At 41.7% G+C, this 18,781-nt stretch overlaps 1 protein-coding gene across 2 annotated transcripts in view; it reads left to right on the top strand.

The window, feature by feature from the left end:
* The window catches only part of LOC133656056 (collagen alpha-1(XXVII) chain A-like), a 131,688-nt gene that overhangs the window by 34,993 nt on the left and 77,914 nt on the right, over window positions 1–18,781 (top strand). For both annotated transcript variants that reach the window (XM_062056844.1, XM_062056843.1), the window contains exons 8-14: window positions 4,246–4,290; window positions 9,943–9,996; window positions 10,226–10,270; window positions 11,209–11,262; window positions 13,482–13,526; window positions 16,863–16,916; window positions 18,489–18,533. In XM_062056844.1, the coding sequence (XP_061912828.1) occupies window positions 4,246–4,290; window positions 9,943–9,996; window positions 10,226–10,270; window positions 11,209–11,262; window positions 13,482–13,526; window positions 16,863–16,916; window positions 18,489–18,533 (342 nt within the window). The remainder of the gene's footprint in view (window positions 1–4,245; window positions 4,291–9,942; window positions 9,997–10,225; window positions 10,271–11,208; window positions 11,263–13,481; window positions 13,527–16,862; window positions 16,917–18,488; window positions 18,534–18,781) is intronic.

Below are 18,781 nucleotides of genomic sequence, written 5' to 3'. Positions count from 1 at the left end.
AGGAAGCTTGTTAAATGAACCACAAGGCTTGCTTTCTGTACACAAAGTACTTATTAACCCCTTTGCATCCTGCTTTAAACGATGTACAGTGCATAACCTCCTATAGGTCTCAGCTTGGCATTTTCCTGTTACCTTTAATCAGTTTTCACATCGCTTCAGTTTTAGTTGAAGGGTTGCAACTCTCACCTTAGGTCACTTTTGGTCTTGGCTTGTCGGTAGTCTGATGAAACCCCCTCCCTGAAACGCCAGCGCAGAAAAATAATGATGACTTTTATTGCAATGATAGTAAAAATGGCAAAACAAGACAGCGGCAGCTGTGTTTCTGCTCCACAGACACACAAATAGCACACTGTAAATAAGTCCCAGTCTGATACTTTGATATAGGAATTGTGGAATTTGACTGCTGGTTTTCAACCCTGACACGCATGCACACACAGACAAGCCAAGCATGTTCTGCTCAGTGCAACATTTGTTCTACCGAGCAGACGCTGAATGGCTTTTCAGTATGTTGGTCCGGGTCACACAGAGGCGACACAAGCAGGGCCAAACCTCAGTCAGGCATTACAAGCCGCTCATCTCACCTTTCTGACTCCATGCCTCCTTTTTCCGCTGCGTCTGTTCCCATCGTCAGCAACTGTTGAACTTAACAAATCCATTGTTGCTGCCCCATAGTTGCTCTGCTAAATGTGGTTTGGACTTGTTTATATAATGTGCTTCAATCTGCCGTTGTCTCGAGCAAATGGAAATAGTTGTATCCAGTTCATTTTCCAATGGCTATTTAATTAATTGATTAGCTCCAAAGTACCTCCGTGTATATGTTTGGCTTGCAATTTATTGGCTGTATAGCAAGGTTGCACAAAAAATTTCCACAAACCTTTATAGACGGGTGTTACATGGGTCATGAAACCTGCTGTTAATATCATTATCTGGGGGTTATGAAATGGTAGTGATCCTCCAGATCCAGCTGATGGAGCTCTGTGGCGCCCACTTGGTAACACGTCTTACCACCACCTACAGGACTTGAGTGGAACCCTGAACGTGATTATTTTCCGATAGGAATGTCAGTCTTATTTGAGGTGTGTTGTGTATAAATGTATTGTTTATAGTTCTATAAATGAGGCTCCACTTACAGTATGTAGTTCAATCTAATCAACCTAGCATCAATGTGTGGTTTTATAGAACAGAATAGAATTTATTGTCATTGAACTTAAAAAGTACAACAAAATTAGTTTTCAGTACAACCCGTCAAAGAACAGACAAAAAAAACGAGCAACAATAAGCACATATTAGCACATACAGTATTTACGACACTCAAAAACTTGAGACTTACAACGGGGGTGGATGGGCATCTGGCCCGAAGCACAGCAATCAGGGCAGGGCGCTTCTACGTCGTCCTTTGTACCGCGGGGGTGAAGCGGCAAATGTCTGGGATGATGTGTGCATCTTTGTGTAGTAGTAGTAGTCCATGGGTGCGTGATTTGGCCATAAGCCGGAAAGTTGCTGTGTTTAACATCACGGAACAGAATCAACATACCAGGTGTCTTTGAAGAAGGGGGAAGGGATTTCAGAGTGTCTTTCCCTGCAACGGTCTCACTGGGGTGTTTACTGTATGACCCGGCCGAGGCCAATGCAGAGGGAGCCAAATTGTAGATAAGAATTGGTTTGGTTAGGCTGAGCAAGCACATTCCATATGTATTTATATAGATAAAATACATTTTGCATTTAGTTTCAAGTGTACATAAGAGCTCAATGGTTTATTAAACATACCGGTTTATGCAAGATGTTTTTAGCAGAACGCTCCAGTTACAATTTCCATCTAGCTCAATAGCATTTTTCCTCTGCATTTACAAATACACTTCTGTGTCAAGTGCAATGTAAGAGGTGAGGTTTGACTAAAATTCTGCTGAACTAGTGCATGCATGCGGCCAGACGGCTGCTCTGGGCAACCAACCGGCCACATCCTGAAGAGTGATACTGTATGTGCTCATTTGTAGCACCACAGAATCAACTCGGCATGTGTCTTTTATTCCATTTCTTGGGACAGTGCTGGTTTTGGAAAAAAAGGTTTGAGGGAGTCGGGGCCAGGTGATGACTACTCATGTTTACAGGGTGCTACCGGCGGGGTTGTAAGCGTAAAGCATTCTTGTGGCTTGATTTGATTGAATGCACATGCTTGTGTTGTAAACACATGAAGACTGGTGGGAAACGTCGGTCTCGTTAGCAAGATCCTAATGACACAGATAAGAGTCTTTGATGGTCTAGCGGAGGTTAACTGTCATTAGCAGCATGAGTCCACAGCATGTACATTGCTAAGTAAACCATACACAGTAATGTTATCATTTATGTTCAGTTTGTCTTGGCACGTTTTTCCACCTGCCGCTTCCCGAAAACAAGCTAAATCCCATCAGCCAAACTCGACTCAATCCTCACAATATTTGACATGTGAAAGCGATTCAAGAAGCACCATGTGTGCTAAACAATAAGGCCTTCATACAACATTTGGAAAACACACTCTTGACTCATTGCCGGCAGCTTTGACAGCGTAGTCATTTGTTGTCGCCCCGCCTCCTTGCCGAATGATGCGCACCAGATGTCAGATACGGGGAGGACAGTTAAAGGTCTCCGATGGAAATACTTGACATGGACTAATGACACCGTGTCAATGCGCTGTTGGCTGATGGATGGCGGCAAAGTCAGCGGCTGGTATGAAGGCATGAGCAATTACACTACACAATGACAAGAGAGCTGGCGTTTTAGGACTAAATGATTTGTCTGTAAGTAACATGACATAACACACTGAAGATTTATCCCCTGGCCGATTTTACATCTGTCAAACAAGATTTTTTCGAGGCAAGAGACCATGTTTTGATCTCCACTCATAAGTTAGTCACTTGGATAATCGTGACTAAATAAATAATTGTCACAAAATTTGGATGAAAGGCAGAATACATAGTATTTTGCCAAAAATCTTATTGAAGTGATGTAATTTATTTGCACTTTTCACATTACAGTCCACTTGCATTGTGGCCAGGCTAAATGAAATAAATTAGGTTTTGACAGCTAGTTACTTAGCAGAGAATAGTAGTGGCGTGTGTCATATTTTACCCATTTTTCTCTGTACACTTACTTGCATTGTGTGTTAGTGATGTACGGATCGATATTGAAATATTGATACTGCCGATACAAGATCGTTATGCTCTAATATTGAATCTCAAATCAAAATATCGATACTTTTGATACCTTAGTTTTTTGAGATAATGCATATCATTAACATGAACACAGTGTTAAGTAACTACTGTAAGTCATTGACATCTTGTCTAAATTAATTGAGATTGGTGGGAACTACTTTTTCTTCCGCCTAGTTAAGTACTTAAAATGCAAGCGCAGCAGCACACAGTGCTGCGCTGAGTCATTTAGTCTGTCATTTGTTTATTTAAGAAAATTACTGGCAATTAAAATGAGTCACTCACTCAGTATTGGACAGCGGCAGGTGTATGGATCCTTTTATTGTAGGCTATACATACAGAGTTGAATATAAATAAGATAATGCATTCAGTGCAGAATAATGCCATCATTTGTTTCGCCCTGTGATTTTATGACGTTTGAAGATGAATACACTACTTTTTACATTTTACTAGACACACTAGGTATATTTGCACAAAGTATCGAATCGCTATCGCCAATACCAGCCTGAATTTTACTTCGTATCGGATCGGAAAGAAAATCAGAGGTATCGCACATCACTATTGTGTGTAAATTGGGCAGTGACCCCAGACAGATGGGGCTGCACTGAGGGGAAATAAGTGCATTATCACTCCCTACAGGACTGGAGTAGCACATAATTAACCATCAAGCAGCACGTTTTAGATGATTTTTCCCTTCTGGTTGTTTTGCTTTACTCCCCTTTTTATTTCTCTCTTAGTCTGTCATTCTGACAAGCCATCTTAAGGAGAGTTGCTTAACTTTTTAGCTCGTTGCGGTCTTTCCCCTCATTGGAAATTCTGATCCCTGGATGAGAGTTGTGGGTTCACTCCTTACATGTGGCACCAAAATGGTTTGACAACATGAACACTTCGCTCATCATCCCCACCAATGAGGACTGTCACTTTTTTTCCAAGATGTTTTGACTCTCTCTGTGTCTGTGGTGTGTTTTCTTTCACCTGCCTGTTTCCACTCACTTGTTTATGCTTCAGTTCAATGTCCATGTCTCAGTCATCTCTTCTTGTGTTTTCTTTTCCTCTTTAGGGACAGAAAGGTTACCCCGGTCCACCTGGTCTCCCTGGAGAATCCGTGAGTAAATTTCTCCATTTCAAAGCTCCCTACTTTTCCTTGTAGTATCCCAACATCTGCTGAAATGCTCCCATATGCACACACGTCTAATGATACAAACCATGGCAACCATAGAAGCCTTCACATTTTCCTCTGAGTCTGTACGTTTTTATGTACTGTACTTGTGTACTTGCACAATGCCTGCAAGCCAAGCAGCCATGCTGATGAGATTAGCTAGTGATGGTGCAGAGACACATCTGGTCAAAGCGCCGTGCTGTAATGATGCTATCCAGGAAATCAGGAAGTGATGCCAAACAAAGAGAACCATGAACAAGCCAAATGGGTCACCAGTGACACACACTCAGCCATCACACACACCGCTGTTTGTTAGGACCCACCTCCCCCTTTTGGACCGGCTAGGTTGTGTCATTTATCTCACAAAACTCTGCACTTGTCCGACTCAACGGGTGGAAAAACTCTGTTCAATGAACTCTTTATTTTGCAAATGGGAGGATTTGTGGCGGTTTGGTGGAGCTGGGGAGCACTATTTTGAGAGCGGAGAATCCAGCGCTCTGTCCAAAGCAATTTGCAGGCTGTGTGGATCATGCTACTGTTAGTATTAAAGAAAAGCTTTAGTCAGTGGGAGCAGAGTGGAACATTCTCCCCGCTGTCATACGCTTTAAGTAAGAGCCTGCTGGAGACGTCAGCGGTTCAGGGAGTTCCCAAACTTGTCATCATGCTTTGCTTCTTTCTGCTGATCCTCGTCCATCTTCAAACGCCCCCCATTTTCCCACCACAGCGGCTGCCGCTTGACTCTGAATCACCATTGAGCCTCTGCACTCACATTACTGTCCAGTTATTATTGTGATGACTCTGTTGGATTACTGTATGACACACAGTAGGCCGTGTTCCTCCCCTCCTGAATCAGAGTAAGGACTATCAGGAATAGCTCAGCTCAAGACATTAAAGCCCCTGTTTCCAACAAGCGGTACCAACTTGGTTCAGGTCATTATATTATTGCCTATTTTCTTCCGGTACCATTTCACTTTATAGCACACTTTGTTGGAGTAAGCGTGGTATAATTTTCTTCTGTAGGATGAAGCGAAGCAGGCCATGGGTCATGGCTTTGCCAACAGAGCATTTAACTTACAATGTAGTGTGAAAAATTAAATGAGTCTTCATTGTCATTCTTGTTTATATTTACAGGAGAAAAGAACAAAATTAGTTGGTTAAATCCTGGTAAACAGACAAAATAATTACCGTTAATGTCTGGAATATAAAGCGCACCTAAATATAAGCCGTACCGACTTCATTTTTAGCCCTACAAGTCCATAAGCCGCAGGTGTACACATTGAAACAATAAAGGGCCCCTATTATGCAAAATGTTTCGTACCTGTTGTGTATTGGGAATCTGCATAAGTCCCACAAATTGAATGTAGGCATTACGGAAATATTAATAAAACAATCTTCCCTTCCCTCATACTTCCTCCAAACAAGCCGTTTGGAATTTGCTCTGCCCTGTAACGTTTTTTTCACCGGTGACGTCAGCGGATTATCCATATATTGTATAAATCTAACCAACGCGCTTTGCACGAGTCCGCCATCGAAGTCCACGCTTTAGTCAATAAGTGCCTTCTTTTTCGCTATATTCTTGTTATGGGGAATACTGGCTTGTACATGCACATGAATCCTCTGCTGTTGCCAATTCTAATACAAAGTAGCGTATAGAATCTATACGCTACTTTGTATGTCGGGATGTCCCGATCCGATATTTGGATCGGATCGGCCGCCGATATTTGCCAAAAAATGTTTATCGGCAAGGCATGGGAAAATGCCGATCCAGATCCAGTTTTTTTTTAAAAATCCGGTCCGTGTTTTCCAACGCACCGATTTAAATAATATATTCCACTTTTCTGCTGCACCCTTATTTCCGTTCCGCATTTTCCAGCACACCTTCAACACATCCACAGGTCTGTGTCCTAACCGTTAAGACGGCCATGTGAATTAAAAGTTACCGGTAAAAATGTCAGCTGTCTCTGTGCGATATAGAAAATGACTATATCGTGATATTCGAGTATACGTTCTCATGTAGTTGCTTTTAGCTGCTGGCATTACACGACAGGCTCTTCCCACTCCTTCTTGTGTCTGCTTCTCACAGACAGCAAGCGCACCTTCTTACACACGTCACATACTGTCACGTCATACGTCACATACATATACGCACTCTCCCAGCAGAGAGGTAGCAGCATGGCTAACGTTAGCTGTGATGCTAGCGTAGCCGTGTGAGCGGTAATAATGAAGGAAGAATGAATTAATTCCCAAGAAAAACAGCAGGGTGTCCATCGTCTGGCGGTGGTTTGGCTTCAAGTGGGAATATGTCGAACAGACAACCGTAATTTGTCAAGTGTGGGGCAAAAGCGTTGCTATAAAAAGTAGCATTACTGCTAATATGTAGCATCATTTGAAAAGTCCCCTGCTAGAAAATGAAGAGTGTTTGAAACTCCGCACGTCAACATCTCCATTGTGTATTATTCAAACTCACCTAATTCAGCTGGCTAGTTGTTATCAAGAGTACTAAAAATCTTTTCAACCTGAATCTGACAACTAAGTAGGCTAAATAACTTTAAATTTTAATACATGCTCGGCCAGTATTGGTATCGGATCGGAAGTGCAAAAACAACATCGGTATCGGATCGGAAGTGCAAAAACCTGGATCGGGACATCCCTAGTATAGATCGAACTTAATCTGTCAGTAGACTACATATGGAAGCACTAAAAATTACAACAAAGTTGGCGGGGAGAGAACACTGTCAAAGTGGAGGCACGTAAATAAGACTGCTCACAAAACGGTGCATCCTAAAGAGACGGTCAGAAAGCAGCTTGAAAACGGTCTGGAAAACATAATCTACAAAGTTTTGACCAAAGAACCTAAATTGCATGTTATGTAGACCGCAAGGAAGTGTTTTAAATGTTGAAACATCATAATATGGCCCCTTTAACACAGGCGCTTCATTAACAAATTTAACAAAAGACAGTGCCTATAACACAGCAAAGAGAAGCGTGCCAGAGAGGTTAATAAGTGTGATCTTCGTCCTTCTCCTCCCCCTACACGCTGGGGTTGTGTTCTTCAGTGTCAAAGTCGAGGGGACCCGGGTTTGCATCGTCTTTCATTTTTGGGCCTCGTTTTTGCTCGTCTTGAAGCAGTTTGCCTCTGTGCTTGTGCCTTCTTTTTTTGCGTGCTGCGGTCCGACCTTTTGGTGCCCGTTGGTGGTGGTGGATTTTGGTTCCGTACGGTGGTTGTTTCCTTTTTCGATTGCCAGGGCGATCGTCCTTGGCTTTTTGGGCTGTGTTGTTTCCTCCATGATAATGCGCTAAATGGCTGACTGAATGATCATGAGAGTGCTTTTGATTGAATTTAATTGGTTCACGGTGACCCGTCAGCAATTTCATTGGTCTGATGTGACGAGGCTTGATTTATTGGTGGCATGTAAAGTTTTTGAACCCTGAGAAAATCCATACATTTGCTGAAGCATTGTATAAAGTGCAGAGTTCAAAGCGTGGGAAAAACGTAGCCAATTATAGTACGGAAATGACAGTTAACAAAAATAGCATAAACAAATTTTTCTGAATTAAAACGGCTTGAGATAACATACATTTAGAAATACAGTGAAACCCGTTAATGATGACGCCCCTCGGACTGGTTGACCCCATGGCCGTAACAACCATTGAGGACACCGTGGTCTTGTCCTCTGTATTTTTTTTAGTGACAAAAAGAAGATGATATGACTGACTGCAAATGTACTTTGTGCAGGACATTGTGTGTGCTGTACATCACTCTGCAGTGTATCGTCCTCTCACAATATATGATCTTTGGTCATGCACATCCGGCTACAACTCCAGCAACGTAACACATTGAAGTCCCCATCCATCCATCCATTTTCTACCGCTTATTCCCTTCGGAGTCGCGGGGGGCGCTGGAGCCTATCTCAGCTACTTAATCACCTGAAATCCAATATAATGAATCCAGAATAATCTTATCTGATAGCTGCTGCGGTAATTTGGTTGTATATCTTGAGTACAGTAACAATGAAGTTCTTGTACATACGCTAATAAAAAAAATTCAAATTGGTATATTTTGTTTGTTGCTATGGAAGAATTCGGGTTTATACTGCCATGCTTTTAATTTGAAGATTACTTTGCACTGAACAGGAAGTCACTTTTTGAATGTTTTAATGCTGTTTAACGACACAGTGGTTATGTTGCTGCTTAGTAATAATGATGAAGTTAACAATACTACAACAGATGTCGACATAAACTGACCTATTTTATAGAACTGACTCTTTTGGCTCTCCCATTTTATGTCGACACTGTTTTGTGCACTGTATAATAAAGAATGGTTTTATTCCCAGTCTGTGCAGGGAAACCTACTCTTCCAGAGTCACAGCTGTTTTTTCAAATATAACGGTCCTGCTACTGATGCTTTGAGAAAACGACACCAATATTTATGATGTTTGTGCCTCTGTTTTGCAAATAAGGTCAAACATGGCATTGCTGTGTTACCTTTTGAATTGCTTTCAACCAACCACAGGTATGTTAGCTCAGCTATGACAAATTTAAATTGGGGCAATGTCATTCGGACTAACCCAATAATCAGATGTTCAACATTTAAACGTACAAATTAAATGAGCTAAAGAGCCCAGTTAGCCGGGTCGTAACTGGCCGCTGTAAGCACTTTATTTGTTTATCCAAGCCGGCGAGCACGTCGCACGGCAGCACATCCGGAGTGTGTCAAAGGAAGTTATACATGAACACATTTGCACTCTGACACAATTTGCCTCTCAGTGTGTTTGTGTGCGCACATGTTTGTGTGTGTTTGTGCTGCACTCCCACTTGGCTTGGAAATTGGAAAAAGTTTACTGCAGGAGGCATCAGATAAATGTTAATAATATTTGGCAGCGGAGAGGATGTTCGAATATAACCGCAAACATAATTGATAATGCTAAATATTTCTGGTGAAATTATGTTGTTATAAAGGTATTATTAATGGTCAACCACTAACTCAGGGGTTCTTAACCTTTTCCTCTAGAGATCAATAATTATCTCTAACATTGTCAAATGATATGAAAGCTTGTGTTAATCACAAAGATTATTATCTATTTAACACATTTACTTTAGGCTTAGGTCAGACTGATTAGAAAAATTAGTACGAACCAAATATACTGCATAAGAAGGGACTCATAAATAAATGCCGAAAATAAAATTTGCGTTAAATTACGCAGTGCTAAAATAAATCAACTACATTGATAATGAGTATTTTTTTAATTAAATAAACTGTCAATAAAATTAACGTTTGTTTGATATTGACATTGCTGCCACAAGTGGTGGAAAAGCGTATTACAACTGAGTACTTCTGCGGCCCATACGGACCACAGCTGAGAAACAGATATTTTTTGGCGGCCCTCTAGTGGCCACACTTGGCCCTGTGGTTAAGAAACACTGCTGTAAATCAATGAATAGTTTCTAAACATTTAAGTGTGTTAATTAAATGTGAATTTCCCATGGTTAGCAATAGGGCGGAACGGCTTGCAGGCCTGTGTGATGCTTGGGTGTTAATTGCACTGTTCCTTTTCCCTGCACCTCCTCACCCCTCTCTTGTCACTTTCCCCCCTGCAGGGAGAGCAAGGTCCAGTCGGAAGCCCAGGTGCCAAAGGTTATCCTGGCAGGCAGGTGCAGTAAATCCTCTGCTGTGACTGGTACAGTTGTAGTCAAAGCCAAATGCAATTAGGTCGTGTTGAACAGCTGTCCCTCTGTGCGTGTTTGTGTGTGTGTGTAAATACTACTTTGAGGTGTTGGGAATAGTGGGCCACAAACAACACAAGCGAGCTTATTTATTCCTTGCGTTTATTCCACATTACACAAGCCAACCATGTGTTGAACTACAATCTTTTATTTACAGGGTCTACCTGGGCCAATAGGACCAATGGGGCCCAAAGGCGTGCGGGTAAGTTAGCCCCTGCCCTTCAAATGTGTCTTGAACATGATAAATTACTAACTTAGCCATAGACAAATATGCGTCATGTGGACAGCTTACTGACACTTTTACTGCGCCGTACTTTCAGGAGTCGTTCAGAAACACATGTTATGTCTAATTAGAAGTTGCGAGCTATCGGTATGCTTCCCGTAAGGCCCAGGAGTGCACATACTTGGTGCAGGCGTGTGCACGTGGGTGCGAAATCCACATGAGCACGTGCACTTATGTAATGCGTCTTTGCACACAAACGCACAGTCATGCACGCTCACACTGGCTTCTTGTGTGGGTCTATTTATAGATACTACTACGCTAAGGCTGCTTCCTCATATTCCTTCGCATCTAAACGAGTGGCTGCACTAAATAAGCCACTCAAACAGTTATGTGAATCTTGTGTTCCCATAAAGTCGTCTTTATCAGACCCTCTTGGCCGCGTCGAAACCTCCCCTGCCCCCACTGGCTGGAATTTCCTGTTTTGAGCTGCGTATGAGGTCCTGCTGTCTTAAGGAGGCATTCTAGTCCTCTCTCTCTTTCCTACTCTGTCACCTATCCACACATCCTTCACACTCCTATACGTACGTACATGTGTTTCTGCGTGTGCGTGTTGCTCTCACTGTCGACTGTTGTGTTTGTGTCTCCCCCTGCACGGACGGCGCTGTGCGACACCCGGGCCATCTTCAGAGATCCCTGGCGTGAGGGTATGTGCCCTTGGACTACATCGTGGAAGCCAGCACCATGCAGTCCATGGGCATATACACTTGCCTCATGGCTTGGTTCTTCACGGAGGCCCTCCCTTAACCATGCAGGACCCTGAATGTCTCCCTCATTTGCATTCATTGCATTGCGATAACTTACCCGGTATCCCCGCTCTTTCTCTCTCAACCTTGTCCTCTTATCCCCTACCCCTACAGGGTTTCATTGGAATCCCCGGGCTTTTTGGCCTCCCTGGGCCTGATGGCGAAAGAGTGAGTGCTTTGTCATTGTTTCTCAAGTTGAAATCGCACAAAAAAGCAAAGACAGCGTATGAAGCTGGCAATGAGAGGACATGAGTTTTTTTCTGTTATTCAGCGGTCTTATTGATGTTGTCCCAGGTAGACCAGGAAGATCGTATTCAATGAATCACCTAAACATTTTACATTGCATTAGGGTCCGATGCTAATAGGCTAAAGGGCGGCATAGCACCCCCTACGGTAATGGAAGCATGTCCATTGTATACTGGTGCAACCCTCAAAAGCTCTGTTTCAATGTTCCGTACTTACACTTCAATAAGCAAACTGTGTACAATTTTGACAGTGTACTGCTGTCCCTAATCCTTTACTGGAGTTGTAAATTTATGGGAAGTTAGAGCGTAGTATTTATCCGCTTTTTCTCAGTCACTCCACTTACATTGCATAGCCAACTTTTTGATGGTTGAAGGGGATTTGGGTCCATCTCCGCACACTCACCATTCATGGCATTTTGCGCGCAACATCCGGGCACTGACGTCGTACTGCCATTTATCATACTTTGTGTGGAAGACTGCAAATTGAAACACCGCCATAGTCCCTTTTAATGTCTGGGTTGGCAGCTTAAAGTGAACATTAGCGTGATTCACCCGATACATACCGTAATTTCCGGACGTTAGAGCAATCCTAAACATAAGCCGCACCTACTTAATTATGGACCAAATTTTCTTTCGAACATATATTGGCTAGAAGCTGCAGAGTCCACATTGAAACTTGAACACATATTCTTCGGTGTGTGAGTTGAAGGCACTCTGGGTTTCTTCATCAGCAGTTTTAGCTTTTATATTCGTCTCGAGGTTGGTCATCACTGGACTTGTGCCATCTCTTTCGGCGTGCGGCGATCCGGTCCTTCAGGGCCCGTTAGTAGTGTTGTATTTCCGTTTTGTGTCACAACTCTGTTTCCTATTTTGATGGCCGAGTCGATCAGCTTTGGCTTGGGGGCTGCGTTGTGTGCATTTTGTTGTGTCTTCGCCATGATGAGAGTGAGTGCATAACACGCTAAATGGCTGACTGAATGATTGTGTGAGTGTGTTTGACTTAAAGGGGTCATATAATGTTTAGGTGTTTTTCTACATTAAAAACACTTCCTTGTGGTGTACATAACATGTAATGGTGGTTAAAAAATTATGTTTTACAGACCATCTTAAAGCCGTTTTCTCACCGTCTTTTCAGGATGCGGCGCTTTGTCTTATTATTTACGTGCCTCCACTTCGACAGCGTCTTCTCTTCCCCAGCCATGTTGTAACTTATGGCGCTTCCGTATGGAATCTACTGACAAATATAAATTCGTACGATATGCTACTTTTTATTAGAAGTAGCAACAGCGGAGGATGCATGTGCATGTACGAGCCAGTCTGCCCCACCACAAAAGGATTAAGAAAAAGAAGGAGCTCATTGACTACAGTTTTGTACTACAATGACGGACCAGGCAGAGCTCTTTGAGTAAATCTCCACCATATGTGGATAATCCGCTGAAGTCATAACTCAGAAAAAAGTCACAAATTGGGCAAATCCCAATGTGCTCATTTTGAGTAATTATGAAAGAAGGCAAGATTGTTTTATAGATATCGCCGCCATGCCTCCATGGTTTGACTTAAAATTTTCGGGACTTTTGCAGATCCCAAATACACAAAAAACGGTACCAATAGGTAAGAAAAGTTGGTTTTGCATAACAGGTCCCCTTTAATGTGAACAATTTCATTGGTCCGCCAAGCCCCGTTTGTCAATTTCATCGTTCTGATGTGACCTGGCTAAATTTATTGGTGGCATGTGAACCATTAAAACATCCATAAATTAGCCGCAGCATTGTATAAACCGCAGGATTCAAAGCGTGGGAAAAAAACGATGGCCCACTTCATTTGAACTGTCTGAAGTCATCAGGGCATCTAAATCACCAGGTAATTAGCATACTTAGGACATGCTGCAGGGGGTTCGCGTCAGTACAGGGAAGTCATCAAGCCTTCCGACATGCCAGCACGTACTTAAGAAAATATCTTATCTCAGGATCTTTTTATTGAACTCATATTTGCACTATGAAGGCTTGTTCCATCCATGTCTGTGGGGATGCCATTAATGATCACACAACATGATGTGGTTGGAATCCAACTTTTTATCTTTCTTTGTTTTTTTGTCATTTCTTCTTTCACCCGCCGTCTTTTCTCTCTTGTTTTGACTTCCAGGGCATTCCCGGCGAACCAGGGAAGAGGGGCAAGATGGGTAGGCCGGTAAAGTTTTGTCTCAACATACTTTACAGATGATGTGTCATGATGCAATGGATGTTTGGATGAGTTGGGAGAGAGTCACACATGTCAAACAGCATTAAGTTCCTTTCAGTAGATTCTCAGTCCATTCCTTGGCTCATACGAAAATGCACCGTGCCAACATCTACCCGCGTAGAAATGTGTAAAGTCTGCATGTTACTTCATTGTTTCAGTCAGCCCAGTGTTTCCAGTCCTGTCAGAAAGGTTAGTCAGGGTCGAGTCCCGGCCGTTGTGCACCGAGGTCGTGCTCGCAACAAGAAAAAGCCTTTGTTGACGTGAAGGGGCTCCGGGCCATCTGGAGGAAGCTGTTGGTTCTGCCATGTGTGTCAGTTATAGATCACCTTGACAGCACCTTTCAAAAGGTTTCCCATGCAGCCTTTAACGTATCAACACGTTACTTGTTGAATTTTGGGGTAAATGGCTCATTGATTGAGCAAAAACATCTCCACTTGAGCACTTGGCTGTCAGGCCTCTTTCCCCCGGGGCTTTTTCAGGCCGTTTAGTAGTTTGGTGGAAACAGGGAATTCATAGTCGTCCTTTGTGAGCAGAACATAAGGGTCGGCGAAATGGCTGAAAACGGTATCATGTTATAATTATGGATAGATTTTATGACCTATCGAAAAAAAGGAGCATGAGACAAATACATGAAATGTAAACATTTTATTTAAAATGTAACATTCCTCTGATTATAATCCCCTCAGCTGTTAAAGCAGAAAGGAAATGTCAACACAAGCATGGAAAACACTCAAGCAATGTCAAACAAAATTCAAAAATCACATTAAACCCTTAATAACTTCTCAAGAATAATGTGCAAAAATAAGGAATGCGTGAAAAATACTTAATAAAGTGTAACAAAATAGTGCAAAGTGTGAAAATGTAAACAAAGACAAACCTGAGAAGTAGTATTTCCGGCAGGTTTAGTGCCATTGTACTGGTAAGGTGATGTTGTGTTACTAATTACGCGCGCCTTTGTCTGACTACGTTCCGTTTTTAAAAAATCCAAAAAAACTGCCACACTGTCGAGGTGACTTTTCCTGTTTTATTCACAATGTTTTTGCTCTCTGCAGAACTCCTTTTTAGTTTATCTTCTCACTCCATGCAAAGAATCAACCGCGGGACAACAAGACGGTGCAACCAAACATGATAGTTGGTACTGTTACCTGACTGGCTGTTAGTGTGTCACTCCCACTGATCAGTGATCACTTCTTGTGTTGATTGGTTAGCGAGTGCCTTTGTTCATGCAACCAACCTTGCTTTGTCACTTCCTGTTTCTGCCGACAAAGAAAAACATATATACCTGTATATCAGACGTTTAATCGAACGCATTTTTCATTGATAGTAATATATATTGATATCTTTTTATCGCCAAGCCCTAGTAGTACATAGATTGCAGTAATAGTTGGTGGTGAACTTTAATTAAAAAATAAATGGACATTTAACTTTCACAATATTCTTAGTACTTAACCACTGTTAAGCGACATACTGTATAAAATATTACAGACAGTTGTAGGATGCCCTGTGGTATACATTGTGGTTGAATGACCATGCATTGCGGGTTTGGTCATCCTGCATGTCATCTTCTTCACGTGCACGTTGTTGTACTTGTAAGCATCTCACAGTTTGACTCTTTACGAGGGGCCCTGCATGCTGACTTGACGCAAAAGCAGAGATACACTTAAGCCTCATTGGACTCAGTTCAATTAATAGTTAAAGTGCTGTACTTGGAAAGGCCCTTCAACCCCCCCACACACACACATTTAACTTGTACAAAAAGCAATGACAGCGGCATGAATCATCTTTTGTGGGTAAACTTCATGCGTCAGTCATGTCTGCTGTACTTGTACCGCACTATGACTGTGAACTCTTAACTCTTTAAGTTTGCACGAGGCAGAATCCTGCTGACGCTGCATCGATATGTTGTTGGAGGGCTTACAGATACCCCGAAAGAGTACAATAGTATCATTCAGACATGGCTGTTTGGATTCTCTTTTTTTTTTTACATGCTATTGCAATAGAACCTGTTAAGGTGCACGCCCTTGAGGAAATTGAAAAATAATATGACTTTAAAGATGCACAATTCTTAGAAGTTCAATGACTTTGGGCAGATTTTGCTTGTGTTAAAATTGTGCGTACAGTAAAGGTTTAATAAGGGCAGATGTTTGACAGTGGAACAGATTATTTTAAAAGCTGGTCAAATCCTAGCTCTGGCAGAGTTCCGGAATGAATTGTGTTGGACCGTTGTGGTTCCGCTGTTGTCAAAAAAGTTAAAAAAAAATATCTTTTAGTCAGCAGATCTTCATCTTAGTCAAGCTCGGGGTTGAGACTTCCCTCTGTGTATCAAAAAGTCCACCATTGTCCCAATGAAATGCCATTTTCAGCATCAATCAATAGTAATTAGCGGTTTTTATTTTTTTATTTTAACAGTGTGCAAGGCCCAGAATAGGGCAGGCCGGCCATAATAAGCCTTTCTAGATGTTCTGGGCTTAGAATGCATTGTGCTCTCTGCCTACGTGGCTTCTCTTTGCATTTAGCACGGCCCAGATTAGCCTGCATTTAACGCTAAATAGCAACGCTGAGAGTAATCACTTGGCAGGCCCCCTCTCTTGTTGCACTTAGAAAAAAAGTATAATCAACTTAAATAGACTAGCTGGCCCTAAATACAGTGCCTGTAATGGTTCCGTTTGCGCTTACTTTGCATACTTCAAATTATTTGACGTCTAATCTTGACCCGTGATTTATGGTTCATTTATTATGACGCGTCCTGCAGACAACGCAAAACATAACAATAAAAGGGAGTGAATGTTGCAATTGACTGTGTGACCAGAAACCCAACTCTCAATGAATGACAATGTTTGTGTAATTGTTGTCGCCAGCTTGTTAAAATGCGGACGCTTGGTCAGTAAAACGATGCACACTTCCTGCTATGATGACTTATTTCTCTAAATGGCAACAAGAGTTGAAGAAGTCTTGTCATACTTACTTCAACCACTAGAGGATTTTTCCTGCATATTTCCTCAGACCACTAGAGGGCATCTCAAACGTGACAAGATCATGTGACCAAGCTTCTCCATTCAACTAGTTGGGAACAAATGTCACCAGGCATAAACTATATAATACAAATAGTTTGCTATGGACAATGAATGTATTTAAAAGTTTGTAACATCTTAGCATGTGATTGTAACTGTTGTCTGTTGCCCCCATTGTGTTGAGAAACAATTATTGCATGTTTGCTAAAGAGGAAAATAGACCAACATGTGTGTTTTCAATCCAAAGATAAAAACTACTCCCTCTCACATTTAGGGTTTTCCTGGGGACTTTGGAGAGCGAGGACCACCTGGGGCGGACGGAGAACCAGTAGGTCACGCGCACACACACCTGCATTAATGCACGCGTATGTTATTCATAAACTTCCAACATGGCTTATTTTTGTAAGTCACCTCATCAATGGCAGCACTTTATGGAAAACAACTACTTAAAATAAATCAAATCAAATTTTTTTTTTTATATATAATATAATTATTTTTTTTATTAAAATTTAAAATCACTGTCCCGAACGGGACAAGCGGTAGAAAATGGATGGATGGAAAATCACTGGATAGATCTGAAGTTGATCTAAAAATGTAAGCATTGAAAGTAAAAATAATATGTATTGATATGCATCCCCCGCGACCCCAAAATGGACAAGCGGTAGAAAATGGATGGATGGATATATGACATATTTTTAACACTATTATAAGTATGGGGCCTTTTGGATCCCTGCGACCTTAAGTCTGGGGATTAAATTTTATTTGTTTTAACTGCCATTGCTCAAAAAATAACAATCAACCAAAAGCAACATTGTTATGAATTATTATATCATATTTCCTATTTAAGGCTCCAATTACTTCACATCAAATATTCCACTTTGAACATTTTTGGGAGGAAAATATTGCATATATTGTGTTTTTCCTATTAAATAAAGAGGGTTTTGACAAAAAGAGCATAAAAACATTAAATTAATTTAAACTTTATGTTAACGGATAGATCTGAAGTTCAACTATAGATATTTAAGCATCGAAAATAATAATAAAAAATTGTATATGACTTGTTTTTAACACTTTAATGACAGAGACCTTTTTGAGTCCCCGGGACCTTTAACATTCACCAACATTGAGGGAAGCCCTCACGGTTACAAAATCTGTTGTAGTGGTTTTCAAAATAAAAGATATCAAAATGCTTAATTTTTTTTTAAGGGAAAAAGTAATGTTAGGATATTCCATCCATCCATTTTCTACCGCTTGTCCCTCTCGGGGTCGCGGGGGGTGCTGGAACCTATCTCAGCCACACATAGACAAGTCGCCACCTCATCACAGGGTCAACACAGATAGAAAGACAACATTCACTCTCACATTCACACACTAGGGTCAATTTAGTGTTGCCAATCAACTTATCCCCAGTTGCATGTTTTTGGAGGTAGGAGGAAGCCTTGGTACCCGTGGGGAACCCACGCAGTCACGGGGAGAACATGCAAACTCCACACAGAAAGATCCCGAGCCCAGGATATTAATCCACAAAAGACTGACAGCAGTCTCAATCATTGTTAGTTTTTGGGTATTGTGCACCAAACACAATGGTATAATAGTGCAAAAAATAGTGTTTGGTTGCTTTTCCTGATGACATTAGCTTTAAAAAATGATTACTAATAGGTGCCGAAACAAAAACAGATGGTAAACAAAGGGAAACATGTCTTAAGAAGGCTCACCGCTCGCTCTACCTTCCACCTTAGACACACACAAACAAGCACACAGGCTCCTCTTATAAGCAGCCTTAAACACTAAGCCACTCTTCTTAGCATGTTTTTTTTTTAAAAATTTCAAAAGCCAATAACCCCAGAAAAGTGCTCCTTTACTCTTCATCTCACGTGCTCCTTTCCTTCTCTTTGACCAGGGCCAGCTGGGAGCACCCGGTCCAAATGGAGTTCTCGGACTAATTGTGAGTAGTGGTTTTCTGTGCGCTCTGACCGCCTTTCCCCAAACATCCATCCCGTCAATGCTCGATTCAAAGGGAACAAGAAAATGCCTGCGTAAATAGAAGATTATGCGGGTGCGAGCGTCTGTGTTTAATGAGTTTACCGCTGTAGACAAACTGGAAAAAGTGGAAACTGGTGTTGGGTTGGAATCTGCGTTGGAATGACTTTTGATTAATAGTCAATCAAACCTAATTTAGCGAGTTGAACGTCT

Source organism: Entelurus aequoreus, linkage group LG08, assembly GCF_033978785.1.
Source record: "Entelurus aequoreus isolate RoL-2023_Sb linkage group LG08, RoL_Eaeq_v1.1, whole genome shotgun sequence".
Classification (NCBI taxonomy): Eukaryota; Metazoa; Chordata; class Actinopteri; order Syngnathiformes; family Syngnathidae; genus Entelurus; species Entelurus aequoreus.
The sequence above is the reverse complement of the archived record's forward strand: the minus strand, read 5'-3'. Positions and strand labels throughout refer to the sequence as shown.